Source organism: Engraulis encrasicolus, chromosome 8 (genome assembly GCF_034702125.1).
Source record: "Engraulis encrasicolus isolate BLACKSEA-1 chromosome 8, IST_EnEncr_1.0, whole genome shotgun sequence".
Taxonomy (NCBI): domain Eukaryota; kingdom Metazoa; phylum Chordata; class Actinopteri; order Clupeiformes; family Engraulidae; genus Engraulis; species Engraulis encrasicolus.
The window spans coordinates 27,782,158-27,796,422 of NC_085864.1; the positions used below are offsets into that span (position 1 = coordinate 27,782,158).

Sequence of the window (14,265 nt, forward strand, 5' to 3'; positions counted from 1 at the left end):
GAGTCCTAATTTGCAACATCAGTCCATGTGTATGTGAACACCATAAGTAATTTGTTAGCATATAAATGATGACTGTGGCCCTACCGTGGCGCTAGCAGAAGGGCGCTCGTCTACTACGTGACTGAACCAGGTTCGATTCAGACCCGAGCCTTCCCCGTCTCTCTCCCTGCTCTTTTCCTGTCATTGCTTCACTGTCCTATTGAAATAAAGGCAAAAAAACAAAAAAATATATGTAGAGAGCAGAGAGAGGGTCCAAAGCACTCCAAAGTAAAGTTAAAAGTTAAAAGAGGGACATAATCTCTTTTACCCAAAAATATGTATTTAAAAATACATTCATAGATAAATCAATAAATGATGACTGTCTGTGTGTCCTCCTCCACTTCCTCCCCATAATCAGAACCTGGATGACGTGATAAAAGACCTGATGGCCTCGGTGCACCGGGAGCTGGCGGAGAAGCAGTCGCTGGCCTTCAGCATGACCTTCCTGCCCACCAAGGTCGAGCTGACCACCGCCTCCGCAGAGAGCACCTTCATCTTCGAGTTCAGCAGCCCGGAGGCACGCAGCAACTTCGAGCAGGCCTTTGAGGAGGCCAAGAAGAAGCTGGGTAAGACCGAAGCTCAGGAAAAAAAAGGGGGGGGGGGTGTTGAAGTGAAGTTGTCGCTTTTTGAAGGTATTTGATTTTTCACTGACTGACTTCTCTGCTTCTTATTCTGAAGGAGAAATCTACACTGCATTCCACATTCGTACGCAAATGACATTTCCCCAAATAATCAGTATAAATGACAGTCATCATAATTTTCAAGTCATCAGCCATTAGAGTACAATTAAAAAGTTTTTGAATGAACAATGATGACGGTATTTTTTTAAATAATAAAAAACTTAACATTTGGGGAAATGTCATCTGAGTAATAATGTGGAATGCGGTGTAGTTGCTGAATAGATTTATGAAGAGAAATCCAATAGCTTTTAAATCAAAGTTATGTTTATCCTATCTTTCCTTTTTAATGGGAATGTTTTTTTGTTCTTAGTTTTGGATGGTTCTGTGAGTTCGAAAGGATTGGTTCAGTCATTTCTGTGAAATGCATGTTGTGTGACGGCGGGCGTGTTCTCTCTGTCTTTGATGTGTGTGTAGCCATGAATAAAGACCAGTGGGACCCGGAGTTCCTGAAGGCCATCCCTATCATGAAGACCCGCAGCGGCATGCAGGTAAGACATATCATCCTCTTCTCAACTCTTGAAAATCACCATGCAGGCCCTACCATAGTGCTAACAGTAGGGCACTCTGGGTGTGCTACGCGACTGACTCGGGTTCGATTCCGACCCGGGTCCTTTGTTGACCCTTCCCCGTCTCTCTCTCCCCTCACCTCCTCTCCTCGAGGCCAAGGGGGTGTTTACTCAAAAAAGGTTGAGAAACATTGGGTTAGAACATCAGCTAAGTGCGATGTGATGTAATGTAATGTATTTGTGAGTCTAAACCTCTGTTCTTGTTCTGTGTGTGCAGTTCTCGTGTGCGTCTCCGAGCCACAGCTGTCCGGAGAACACCTACGAGGTGTGGGTGTGCAACAGCGACGGCTACGTGGGCCAGGTGTGCCTGCTCAACATCCGCGACGAGCCCACGGTGGAGGCCTGCATTGCCGTCTGCTCCGCTCGCATCATCTGCATCGCCGCCGTCCCCGGCCTCAAGGGCAGGTCAGTCACAGCCAGGCCATGCCCTCCTAGTCACCTAGTCAGACCAAGAGCAATGTACAGGAAATATTGTTTCTGATCATCTCCAGAAAAATCGGGAACTCCACCCACTTTGTTGGGAACCAATCACACCCACCCACCACCACAGTCTTTACAGCACATTCAAGTTTTGTGCTTATGGAAAGTATACATTTCCTTGTCCACTTTTTAAGTGTGTGTAGGCACTTGAGTTAACATGGGTACAATGAATCCTGCTCGATATTGCCTTTTACACTGTCTGTGTATATTAGCCGTTGGGCGCTGAGGGGATTGCCAGCCGTCTGACTCACTGTTTGCTGAGAAAACTCCAACTACACCATAACAACATTGCTATGACATTGCTGAGAGTCTTAAGTAACAGATTAAGACTTGGGTCATGACCATTTTTGGTAGCAAGAAGCTTATAATGGAGGCTCATGAAAGGGTTAAATGGAGGTCTTGGCTGTGCTGAAAACCAGTGTGCAAATCATGTGTTGTAAACCATTGTTTCCCAAAGAATGGGCCCGGGAGCCTCAGGCTGGGTCGTGGAGGTCTTTGGGTCTCCTACTTCAGTCATCCCAACTTTTTCATTGCCTAACAGTTGCGTAATACTCATAGGTTGTATATTACAGTGATGAAAAATGTTTGTGTATGTTGATGTAAATGTATGTAAATGTATGTGTATGTAAATGTATGTAAATGTATGTTCATTTATATCCCTGCTCCTTAATGTTCAATAATGATCAATCTGGGAATCATTGGCCACGTTTACATAATGTTTTTAATTCCGAATTGGGAAGTGTTTATATGATGTTTTCGACGTGGAATACATTCATTTGAGATCATTCTGAATTAAATATCTGATGTAAACAAGGCCATTATGTGTGTTGTGTGTCGAATAGAGAGCGTGCAGAGTGCCCCACCGCCACTCCATCAGCCGAGCCCCAGACTACCGCCTCCTCGACCACCTCCTCCTCCTCAGCCGCCCAGCAGCAGCAGCAGCAGCAGCAGCAGCTCCACATCTCCATCTCCGGCTCGTCCCTGGAGCTCAGCGAGCCTCCTTCGACAGCCGGATCTGGGGTCAACCGGGAGCTGGTGCCCTTCGACAGCGACGACACGGACGATGAGGACTCGCCCAGCCCCTCGTCCACCCTGCAGAGTCAAGCCAGCCACTCCACCATCTCCTCCAGCTTTGGCAGTCAGTCGCCCACCACACATTACATTACATTACATTACACTTACAGAGGCTGATGCTTTGTTATCCAAAGCAACTTACAGTTATTTTTAAGTACAGTACAGTGTATGGGGTACCTAAGTCACGCCCTCTACTTCCTGGTTCATGGGGCAGGGGGAGTCAAAAAATGATTACTGGTCTTGAAAATTAGTGATTTTTGGATTTGTGGTCCATAGGTGGAGGTCCAAGGTTTGGATTGGTGTCAAAAAAACACTCATTTTCAAGCCCAGTAATTATTTTTTGACTCCCCCTGCCCCATGAACCAGGAAGTAGAGGGCGTGACTTAGGTGCCCCATTGCTTACAGTCCTTGGAACATTTGGGGGCTAGGTGCCTTGCTCAAGGGCACCTTAGCCATGGAGTGAGATAGGGAGTGGAAGGGTGGTATTCGAAACTGCAACCCTCTGATCTAAAGTCCATCTCTTTAATCACTAGGCCACGGCTGCCCCCACTTACCCCCATACACACCACACCCGACACTCCACAACGCATTATGATCAGACTTCACTTCACTTCAATTCAATTCAAATTTGCTCTATTGGCATGCCTGCTTGCATCAGTATTCCCAAAGATTACCACAGCTAATCCCAAGATTTCAGTAAAACCTTTATGAGATTAATCCGGTGTTATCACATTTTTTTACTTGGAAGTTATTTTTCAAATAATAACTTTTTCAACTGATAAGCTGGTAGTCATGTCCAAATTAATTGTTTTGGACGTAAATGTATACATTCACATATACATACATGTATTTATGTACATTTCCTTTTCCTCCTCTGTATGAGCAATTTTGACATCCAGCTTTACTTGCTGATCTTTTTACAGTTATATTTTGTGGTTTTTATTTATTTATGTATTTATTTATTTATTTGCATATATATACATATACATGTATTTTCTCATGAGTAGCCCCATAATGCATGCCGTACCACCAGTGGCACACTGTAATAGTCATTGAAAGGTTAATTACTATAGCACTACTCCGCTATGACGTATCAGAGGGCCGGTTATTGCCATTCTGCCAACAGCACATTTATAATGCTGAGTTTTAACAGGTTTAATTAATGCTAACTTATGCATCCTGGCTCTCCCCAGACGATGACGGTGCCGGCTCCAATGACATCCAGCCTTAATGGCTGATCTTAATTCACATGTATTGTGTGGTTTTGAATTATTTATTTGTGTTTATATTATCACGTTTAATTAATGGTAACTTCTACATCCTGGCTCTCCTCAGACGACGAGGGTGCCGGCTCCAAGGACATGGCCACGGAGACCACCAGCTCTGAGGAGGAGCCCGAGTTCCCGGTGCCCAGCTCCTTTGGCCCGCCGCGCATCATCAGCAGCAGCGGCGACAGCCCCATGGATGGGCGGGCCATGCGACGCTCCAGCCGGGGCTCCTTCACGCGCGCCAGCCTGGAGGACCTGCTCAGCATAGACCCCGAGGCCTACCAGAGCTCCGTCTGGCTGGGCACCGAGGACGGCTGGTGAGTCCTTACACCCATCTTTACTAAGATATCTGGCTGGGGGGCGGGGGTACATTGGGGCCAAAATATTCTGCTATGCCCCTGACGGCGATCCCTGACTGCTTCCCTGGGCGGCACCCACTCCAGTGCCCCATCACCACTGCTTCTTAAGAAAATGAGGACTCCAGGCTCTTCTATTAGAGGAATTACCTCTTAACTTAACCTTTACTCCTGAACCAGCTTTGTACTACATGCCACAGCAGAGTTTTCTAGTTAGCTCGTTATTCATGTTTAATCACCTCTGATGAAAGCCTTACCGATCAAAATGTCAGCTTCCAGACACTAAAACTCTTACCGCTACTGTTCATAATTGTAGCAGGGTTGCACTGTGTAATTATACCAGTGTTAGGCTCAGTTCTTTTGAAAAGTGAAATGTTTTGAAACAGCCGAACCTGCCAGCAAAAACAGCCCATCAAGGTGTACAGGCTTGTGTAGTCATGTAGTTATGTGGTTTGCCACATAATACGTAGCACAAATAGAACTTTATGAATTAAATTAGCCCTGAAGAAGGTCGCACGCGACCGAAACGCGTCGGCTATCAATGTCCAATTATAATAAAGGACTTTTAACACGTACTTCAGAGTGCCTCGGACCCTCCACTACAAGTTTTTGCAACTTTCGAATACGATGAGCACCTGAAGGTTTTTACATACTACTACCCCACAGACGCAACTCATCTTTTCTCTTTTTCTCTACACTGTGAATTATTCTTGTATTCCATTTCTATTATGAAATCCTGATGATTTCCTGGGTGTGTCTTTTTTGAGAAGTCATGGAAAAGAACTCTGTCTGCAGTAAAGACATACTTTGTGATTGTGTCGACACAAATTGTTCCCACCCACTGGATGTCAAGAGTTTACGACTCGAGAAGTTGTGACTACCTCATCAATTGTCAGGCTAATTCAGAAAAAAATCTTCAACTGTCTTGACCAAGATTGCCTGGATGAAAGAGAATCTTCACAGAAAAGTTTAGGTTTATATTTCAAATTACTAGCAATGTTTTCTGATTGGCTTGTGGTCTGTGACTACTTAGATCTGATTCTCACATAGTACGTATTACTGATGATGCATGTGTTCAGATTTCACACATCAATTCCGGATGAATTTCCTGGGTGTGTCTCTTTTAAGGGGAAGCTCCGTCATGGAAAAGAACACTCTCTGTGCTCTAGAGAAATCCTTAGTGATTGTGCTGACACAGATTGTTCCCAGGGATTATGTAATTTTTGTTTGGCCTTTCTCATTACATTACGACATGACAAAACTGGTTTAGCAAGAAGCCTGACACAACACGACTTAAAGCTCTATTTCGTATTTCAGTTTTGACTCCTAAATGCATCACCAACCCATTCCTAGACTGCAACAGAAAAATATGAAATGTGAAAAAAAGACATTGTAGGCCCTGGCTGTTGCTCAAATGCTTGGGTGCATTGACTGTTATGCCGGGTACATGGGGTTCGATTCCCATCCGAGGTCATATCCTCCCCCATCTCTCTCTCTCCCACTCGCTTCCTGTCTCCACCGCACACTGTCCTATCAAATCAATGCAGAAAAGTTCCTACATATTAATTTATCAATATATTAACTAAGGCGTTATTGTGTTTTGATTGTTAATATATATGGTCCCACAGAGTGGTGAACAATATGTCCATGATTACCGAAATGTGACAACAATATTCCATGATTACCGAATGTGACGATACTATTGTTCATCCTTGTTTGCTCCTTACAGCATCCATGTTTACCAGTCTTCAGACAATATCCGCAATCGCAAGAACAGCATGAAGATGCAGCACTCGGCATCCATTTTGTGCATCCTGTGAGTACATCTCTCTGCCAGGCATTGCTGTTGTCATGGTGACCAATGCCACGGTGCTAGAATATCTATAAGGAACTTCTCTCTGTATTTTATCCCCGTCTCTGCAGGTATCTTGACAACAAAGTCTTTGTGTCCCTGGCCAACGGTGAGGTGATCGTTTATCAGAGGGAAGCAGGTGAGTGGGGAAAAGATGTCAATTGCTACGTTTACATGAGACATTTAATTCAGAATTAACTGACTTTAATTCTGAATAAAGATTAATTCCGCTTTGAAAACATCATGTTAACAATTCTTCATTCGGAATTAAAGGAAAGATCAAAATAAACTTGACACAACTATTTAACTCTGTAACTGTGTGAGCTATGATTATGTCCTCGATTGTAAGTCGATTTGGTTTAAAAGTCTCTGCCAAATCAAATGCAATATATTTTTTTTCATGGTCATGTTTTGTTGTTGACATGACTTTGTCATTTCATGTTTTCTTCTGTTTGTTTTACACTGAATGGTTAGAGTAGAGTAGAGTAGAGTAGAGTAGTTTTACTTATCCCGAGGGAAATTAAGGTGTCTGACAGCTTACATAGATACATAGATACATAGATATAAGACATACTGTAGATACAAGACATGTTCAAAAACCTAATACACATAAATGCACATTGCAGTAAACATATAGCAAAAATCTGAGTATAGCAAAAAAGCCTTACATCAGTTAACATACACACACCCACGCTCTCTCTCTCTTTTACACACACACACGCACGCACGCACGCACGCACGCACGCACGCACGCACGCACGCACGCACGCACGCACACACACACACACAGACACACACACACACACACACACACACACACATTAAGCATTGTGAATGATGGTGCTTAGAGGTACTTCCCCACGTCATAATTCCTGACCATTTGTGTCTCCACAGGAAGTTTCTGGGACCCTCAGAGTTCCCAGACTCTGTGCTTGGGCACTCCCAGCGGTCCCGTGACCAAGATGGTTCCCGTGGCCGGCAAGCTGTGGTGCGGTTGCCAGAACCGGGTCCTCATCATCAACACGAGTACGCTGGTCCAGGAGGTGAGAGAGCAATGAAATCCCTATTGGGGAACTCTAACTCCCATAGTCATTGTGACCCAACACTCCACGGCACAAAACAAAATTGCATTTATGCCAGAACCAGGTCCTCATCATCAACACTAGCACGCTGGTCCAGGAGGTGAGAGAGCAGTGTTGGTAACCAACAGAAAAGGATCTGGTGCAGTGTTGCCAGATTGGGCGGTTTCTCACCCAATTGGGCTGCTTACGATGGCCATCTGTGGGTAAAAATGGCACTTGGGGCCCTGCCCCAACTTGGGTTTTTCTGCCGATTTATGACCATATAAATCAATAGGATTTAGTTCAAATTGGGCGGGATTTAGTGCTTCCAGGCGGGTTTTGAGCATTTTTTTTGGGCTGGAAATCATCAGTCTTATCTGGCAACCCTGGTGGGGTGGTTTATTTCTCAACTACTCTTCATGCCTCACTAGTCCAGTTGTGGAAAAAAATAAAACACACACATACTATATAGACACACTGACAGATTTATGTTGAGTTTTACTGGAGAGCATGTCTGCATTTAGCATTATCGGAGATAAGTGGTGAGGCTTCCATATTTATTCACTTAAAGGCGTGTAATTACCAGATTTAGTGGTGGCTTGGCTTCACAGAGCTCTCAAAACACATGGTAAACGAGTCTGAGCTCATTCACAAAAACCGCCGGGCGGCATCGGCCATTAACGTGTGTGTGAGGGGCGAAGACCGCATCTAATCAAACGCCATGAGCCGGGGGGTAGGTATTTTGCAGTTTGGGTTTTTGCGTCTGGTCTGTGTTAAATAGTTTCCTAACTAATCCTGCTGTGGGGGATCACTTCTGTGAGGTCAGAACCGCCACCACCACCACCACCCATTTCATCTCAATGGAGCAGAACTGAATGTCTCTGGCCCACTTGTGTCTGTGTCTCCGTCTTCTCTCCTCACTTCCATCCTTCCATACTTTCCTCCTTCCCTCCCTTCTGTTATACTGTATATTGGGGACGGAACTAATGTTACATTGGGGTTGCCCTACCGGGTCTAGTTAGTGTGGGACGTCCCAGTTTGTCCTGTGGTTTTGCCAGGCGATCTTTCTGCAGTAAAAGAATGTCAAAACAAGTTACCGGTACCTGCCTCAGTGTGGATTGAATGGATGTACACTACACACTCGCTTACCACACCTTCCTTCCTTCCTTCCCTCTACAGCACTCGTTCCAGGTGGGTCAGGACAGTAGCCGCTGTGTGACCAGCATGGTGAGCTATGGCCAGGGGGTGTGGATGGCCCTGCAGGGCAGCGCCCAGGTGCGCCTCTACCACGCCGCCACCTACGAGAGCCTCACCGAGGTGGACGTGGCGCCCGCCGTCCACAAGATGCTGGCAGGTCAGTAGGAATGAATGTGAATACATGAATACACCTTCATTGCCCCGAAGGGAATTTGTCTTGCGTTTTGGGAGTACAATAAACACTCGGACAGACAATTACAATAGTACGAAAGGCTAGACTAAAAAACAAAGAAAACATACACAGTAGGTTAAAATAAAATCCTATATACAGTAACTGTATTACACTGTTTTACTGTATTCAAATGACATGATGGTTCTGTATGATTATCGTTTTGAGGAACAAGGGACATGGTAAACTGTAGACTGTGGGGATTCTTTCAATGTACCGGTAGTCTTAATTCTGTGGTTGCAGTTGTAATCAGCTTCGATCAACACAGCACTTCAGCAAAAGCAAATTAATTGAATAGTATGAATTGCACAGTTATTAACTCAAACTCAAATTAAGGTCCTTGGCGTAGATGTGTTTCACTATTATATTGCCTGAATTTTTCAAATCTGTTACACATTTTCCAACAATCTGTCCTGATTGTGCACATGTACCATTAATGCAAAAAAAACCCTAATATTAATGCATCTGAGTAGTACATTGCACGACAGACCGACATTATCTTGCTTCCATTGCTCTGCCCGTTGTATAGGCTCTGACGCGATCATCCGTCAGCACAAGGCGGCGTGTCTGCGCATCACAGCTCTCCTGGCCTGCAAGGACCTGCTGTGGATCGGCACCAGTGCCGGCGTGGTGCTGACCTTAGCCGTGCCGCCCGTCTCCTCCAGCACCAGCTCCAGCTCGGTGCGCGGGCCCCTGCAGCCCATGGGCTCGGCCCACGGACACACGGGCCACGTCCGCTTCCTCACCTCCATAGAGCTGCCCGAGGGCTTCGACGTCAACTTCCCCCTACAGACAGACACGGGTAATTGCACTGCATGACGTATATATACATGGGTTTTTGTTTCACACACATTCGTGTTGTGAGGAGGGGCAAGATGCTAAGTTGCCAACCATGTGAGCTCAATTTTTGACTGACAGCAGGTTCTAACAATCAGAGGTTGAACAGTGCGCAGCCAGGGTCATGCAGCCAGGTATTGTTTACAAACGGTAAACCCATGTATAGTCCCATAGCAGTATATCTTTTTACAGGATGTTCATTCATTTTGTCCTATGCTGTCCTGGAAGTTGAGGGTCTGAGTTAGGGTTGAAAGTCAACGTCCCAGGTCGACAAAGATACTGCATGATGTAGTCTCACTCAATGGCGCCCTCTGGTGTTCAGTATTATGGCTTGTTAAGACAATCTGAAAGGATTGGGGATAGAGGTGTTATAGTTATGAAAGGACTGTTTTAAGACCTCCTTGAGTTACCCTCTATTACTTTAGCCAACCTGATAGGATTGGAGGGAGGTGTTTTTGTTTTAGACTAGCTGAACACAAACATTTTCAAAACAGTAGTATAAGAAAATAATTAATTGACCGTTTTTAAACAGTATTTTTTCAACCCTTGAGTCGTCACACACTGCAATTAAACATATCATAGTCTGGGTTTTTTCTGTGCAAGAGACATCCATGTAGGAATTTGTATTGGTGTCCTGTCATAAGAAACGGCAGACAGTGTTCCATAAAAGCCGTTGACCTTTGAACCGAGGAGGCCCACTGGAGACTAACATTGTGCCAGTGCAATGATGAAGTACTGTCTGGGCTCCTCCGACCTCTTTGCCCTTGAGAATATGCCTGTTGTAAACAATATCGACATGTATACATAGCACTGTCTCCTGAGAACAGGATTTAGCATGATGGAGGGGGATGCCATTTTGATTAATAGCTGTGCCACATGCTGTCCCCATGTTGTCCCCATGTTGTCCCCATGTTCTAACTGGACATGGTTGAAGTCACATGTTGAAGTCACAACAACCATGGATGTTCTGACACGGATAGGAGGCTCCATCTCCCTTATGCATGGCTTCATTTATTTATTTTATTAAAGGATCCCGATTAGCTTGTGTCATAGCAGTTCGCTAGTCTTCCTGGGGTCCTAATTCAAAATATATCAGATAATTTCAGAACATTTCAGATTTATCTTCCACACACCGCGCTCTTCCGTTTTGTTGGTGCGTCTCTGAAGTAATCAAGTAGTTACTAGTAGTATTACTTTCAAGAAGGCTCTTGCAGCTGAAACGTCTGTCATATCAGTCCCTGAAATGTTTAAATAAAAAGAAAAGAACAAGAAATAAGAAAAAACTGAGTGTGATCCATTTCCTAACTACAAGAACATTTCAGATGAAAAACCATACAAATAGATTTTCATTGCGAGATAAAGAGTTTTTCAAAGGTTCACAAAAAATTAAAGTACATTAAAATTATCTTCAAAAAAACTGTGTAAGCCTACTTTTTCTTATTCTGAAGAAATTGGTTTACATAGCAGAATTGGTGTTGCTTGTTACATTTCCATAAAACTGAAATGGATAAGGAAATGGTTAAAACTAAATGTCTGCATTTTGATCCTCTTAGTTAATTATATTGAACTAGATTGCTGTGATGGGATGGCTAATGTATTTTTTATCATTGTGTCTTATATGTAGATGCTTAATTTCACAGTTTTGTCCTCGTCTTCAAAGCATCTCAGTGCCTATAACTACTATTACACAGAATAATATTCATAATTTCCCCTTATGGCCACAGTCTGTTTTTGCTCATTTAGTGATAGAGATTGCAAATGACACATATTCACCAGCTTGTTTAAATTACCATGGCCTACCTTTAATTCATTATTTTATTTCATTTTATTTTTGTTTTACAGTGTTTTGAGACCATGTTGTATGGTGATACTGCACTTTAAACAATACATTATCATTATTATTATTATTATTGTTGTTGTTGTTGTTGTTGTTGTTGTTGTTGTTGTTGTTGTTGTTGTTGTTGTTATTATTATATTCAAATAATGACCAACAGCATCTACACAGTCATCCATGGCTGGAGTGCCCGTGAGGAAGGCACCTTACCTCATATACATGTAGATCCATGGACTATAACTACCATAGTACCCTGTCTATAAGAACTGAAAGTCACTTTGGGTAAAAGCATCAGCTAAATATGTAATGTAATAATGAAGTAATAACAATTGTGTTGGACTGGTGACCTCCTGCTGAAAATAGAAAGGTTGAAGCTGAATGCAGTATGCAGTTTGGTTGCATCGGTGAATTGACATTGAATTAGGCATTCGTGATGTAATGGCTGATGTTTGTTTATACAACAATTATTCCTATTCAGCAACACAATTGTTCATTAATATTTTTGAGCCACAGCACTCTGCTCAGTTCGTGTTTGACCTGTGACCTCTCTCTGTTCCGTGTCCAAGGTAACGCAGTTCAGAGTTCCGAAGGCGGCGGGAGCAGTAGTGGTGGCAGCGGTGGCCTCCAGCGCCGTGACTCGGCCCACCGACGAGCCTCCACCCTCCTGCCCACCAAGAACAACCTACTGGTCATCAGCGGCGGCGACGGCTACGAGGACTTCCGGCTGACCAACAGCAGCGAGACGGTGGGAAGGGACGACAGCACCAACCACTTGCTGCTCTGGAGGGTGTGAGCGAGCAGTAGCAGTGGTGGCCATTCTTCTTCAGTGCTTCAGAGCTCGGCCTCCAGTCAGTGTCTCCCCCCCCCAACTCAGTGCCAGCCGCTGGACCGCACACTCCCGTCCCGTTTCTGTGGCAACCTGGCCCCGCCCACTTCCTGTTCCTCTCTGAATGTCCTATGCTCCTGAATCTGGTTTCTCTGTGCATATAGATGTCAGATATTGGACGAAAAAAAGGGTCGCTTCGAACCAGGTATTTTTTTTTAGTTGCTGTCGTTTTGATTTGACTTTCATTCTGGTTTTTTTTGGTTGTTGTTTTTGACACTTCTTAATGGTTTGGGTCGATTTTTTTGTTTTGTTTCCTGTTGTTTGGTTTTCCTCTTGGTGTACGAAGTGAATCTTTTGCTCTGCTTATGAAGTTCTCAAGCTTGCTGGGCACCATATTGTAGTGGACCTCTTTGGTCTAAAAAAAACCACCAGGAGCAGGAAAAGGAAGGGGATGTTACAGAATCATCACGAGAGGTGGACTGAGAGTAAGTCTTTTAAGGAAAGAGACTCAGAGGGGTTGTGAAGAGACAGAAGAACGACAAGAACGATTAAAAAAAGAGAGGTTTGCCACAAGAAGACGTGGTGATGAGAAAATTTTTCCAGTCAGTGGCAGACTTCCTCACAGTGAAACAGATAAAAAAGCTGTCGGGTAAACCCTGTGTGTTGAGTTGGGACGCGAACTGTATGTAGGGATGGAATCAGAAATAATGGATGGTGGGTGATATTGTAATTTGAGGGCTGTTTTGGGTTGAAAAACCCAAGAAGAGGTTCAGTTGAATGAAAGAACGTCAGGGTATTGAGGACAAAAGAAGAGGATACCCTCAGATGGCTTTCCATGCTCTGATCGGACAAGAAAAAAAAATGAGATTGGAAGAGATGGTCATTTCACCTCAATTGCCACAGCGTAGTCAACTACTGGTCATTTAAGACTGTGAGTCTACAGACATGAAGATGCTTTTTTTGGTTTTATTTTTCAAATTTAATCTCAAATGACAAAAGAAGTGTGCTTTAAATACAAAAAGAAAGTTAACATAAAAGAAGTAACCAATGTGCAATATAAGGTGAGGGTACCTGCTTATAATATCACACGACACTCATACAGTACATGACATGTATACTCCTTCAATATCTATGAGGGCACAACCAACTATCCTCCCTGCAATCATTTACAGTCACTCGCAATCACATCCACCCTGTTTTTGCATCATCACTTTTTCATCATTTGTGATTCTTCTCCAACAGACGAAGAAGACGAAATGATTCAACATAGTGACCTTTTAGTTTATGGCATGCACGGAGTTGAAGAAAAAAAAAAAGAACATTCCGTATAGATATTGTGTCTATAATCTTCATGTACAGTATTTATGTTTGTTTTTTTTGTTATTTTTAGATTATCATTTTACAGCACTTAATTTATAAATGTGTTTATTTTTCCTCATTTCCTTGCATCTGATATACACCAGCACCTGTACACAATGGCAACACATCTGACTGACATGAGTGTGTGGGTTTCATGCCTCTGCCGACCTAATTAATTGATGATTGTGTCTTGACAAAGATATGTAAAGTCTGTATATGAGAGAGAGAGACTGAGACTGATGAGGATGCCAATGATGATGAAACAGGGAGTGAGGTACAGAATAGTAAAAGAGAAAGAAACCATTTATTTGGCTATGTGTTACTGGCGGCGTGTGCGTTGCCAATAGACAACTTACAGTAGTAGGTGTTACATGGTTTCCGTGTGTTTGTATGCATGTGTCTGACAAGTTGCCTTTGGAGTGTAACATTTAGCTTTGAAAAAGTCAATGTTAGTGAGGGAGGGAGGTGTGTGCATGACTTTGTGTGCGCGTGCGCCCGCGCCCGCGTGCGTGTGTGTGTGTGTGTGTGTGTGTGTGTGTGGTGCACACGCGTGCATGACTGCGTGTGTGTGTGTGTGTGTGTGTGTGTGTGTGTGTGTGTGTGTGTG

At 43.8% G+C, this 14,265-nt stretch overlaps 1 protein-coding gene across 1 annotated transcript in view; it reads left to right on the top strand.

Annotated features, from left to right (window-relative positions):
• LOC134454389 (rho guanine nucleotide exchange factor 17-like) overlaps nt 1-14,265 on the top strand; it is a 136,861-nt gene extending 122,596 nt beyond the window's left edge. The window contains exons 11-21 of the mRNA XM_063205363.1: nt 398-605; nt 1,134-1,207; nt 1,503-1,690; nt 2,608-2,903; nt 4,175-4,424; nt 6,193-6,279; nt 6,387-6,454; nt 7,210-7,358; nt 8,556-8,730; nt 9,332-9,604; nt 12,040-14,265. Coding sequence (XP_063061433.1) covers nt 398-605; nt 1,134-1,207; nt 1,503-1,690; nt 2,608-2,903; nt 4,175-4,424; nt 6,193-6,279; nt 6,387-6,454; nt 7,210-7,358; nt 8,556-8,730; nt 9,332-9,604; nt 12,040-12,266 — 1,995 coding nt within the window. The 3' untranslated portion in view covers nt 12,267-14,265. The remainder of the gene's footprint in view (nt 1-397; nt 606-1,133; nt 1,208-1,502; nt 1,691-2,607; nt 2,904-4,174; nt 4,425-6,192; nt 6,280-6,386; nt 6,455-7,209; nt 7,359-8,555; nt 8,731-9,331; nt 9,605-12,039) is intronic.